This window comes from Penaeus monodon, chromosome 33 (assembly GCF_015228065.2).
Source record: "Penaeus monodon isolate SGIC_2016 chromosome 33, NSTDA_Pmon_1, whole genome shotgun sequence".
NCBI lineage: Eukaryota > Metazoa > Arthropoda > Malacostraca > Decapoda > Penaeidae > Penaeus > Penaeus monodon.
In genome coordinates this window covers 9,762,680-9,763,077 of record NC_051418.1, presented here as the reverse complement: position 1 = coordinate 9,763,077, position 398 = coordinate 9,762,680, and the positions used below count along the sequence as shown (strand labels likewise).

Here is a 398-nt window from a genome sequence, read left to right as displayed (position 1 = left end):
CAACTTACTCCTCGTGGTGCTCTTAGTCGTCTGAAAAGTGTACAGCAACTCCTCCTTCTTGAACAGCATCTCGTGGTTGATGGTCATGCCGTGCGCCCTCGCCTCTGCCTTCAGCGTCTTGACCATGGTGGTGCTGTCGTCGGTGTAGATAATGGAGAAGCGGCTCCAGTTGTTGTGCTTGAGCGTGGCGATGGTCGTGTTGATTATCTGTTCCGGTGGGGAGCGTTATAGAGATACAGATAAATAGGTACTTTGCGGGGGAGAAGAACGGAGGGGGAGAGATAAATAGGAATGGGGTTTTATGACGATTTTGGGGGAGAGATAAATAGGAATGAAGTTTTAGATAATTTTTGGAGAGAGAGAGAATAAGAAAGAAAGTAGAAAAAAGAGGGACAAAT

General features: G+C 46.7%; 1 protein-coding gene across 1 annotated transcript in view; it reads right to left on the bottom strand.

Annotated features, from left to right (window-relative positions):
• Nucleotides 1-398, bottom strand: part of LOC119593986 (receptor-type guanylate cyclase Gyc76C-like) — a gene marked incomplete at its 3' end in the record, with an annotated part of 39,442 nt that overhangs the window by 25,675 nt on the left and 13,369 nt on the right. Inside the window, 1 exon segment of the mRNA XM_037943010.1 lies at nt 9-207. Within this exon segment, the coding sequence (XP_037798938.1) occupies nt 9-207 (199 nt within the window).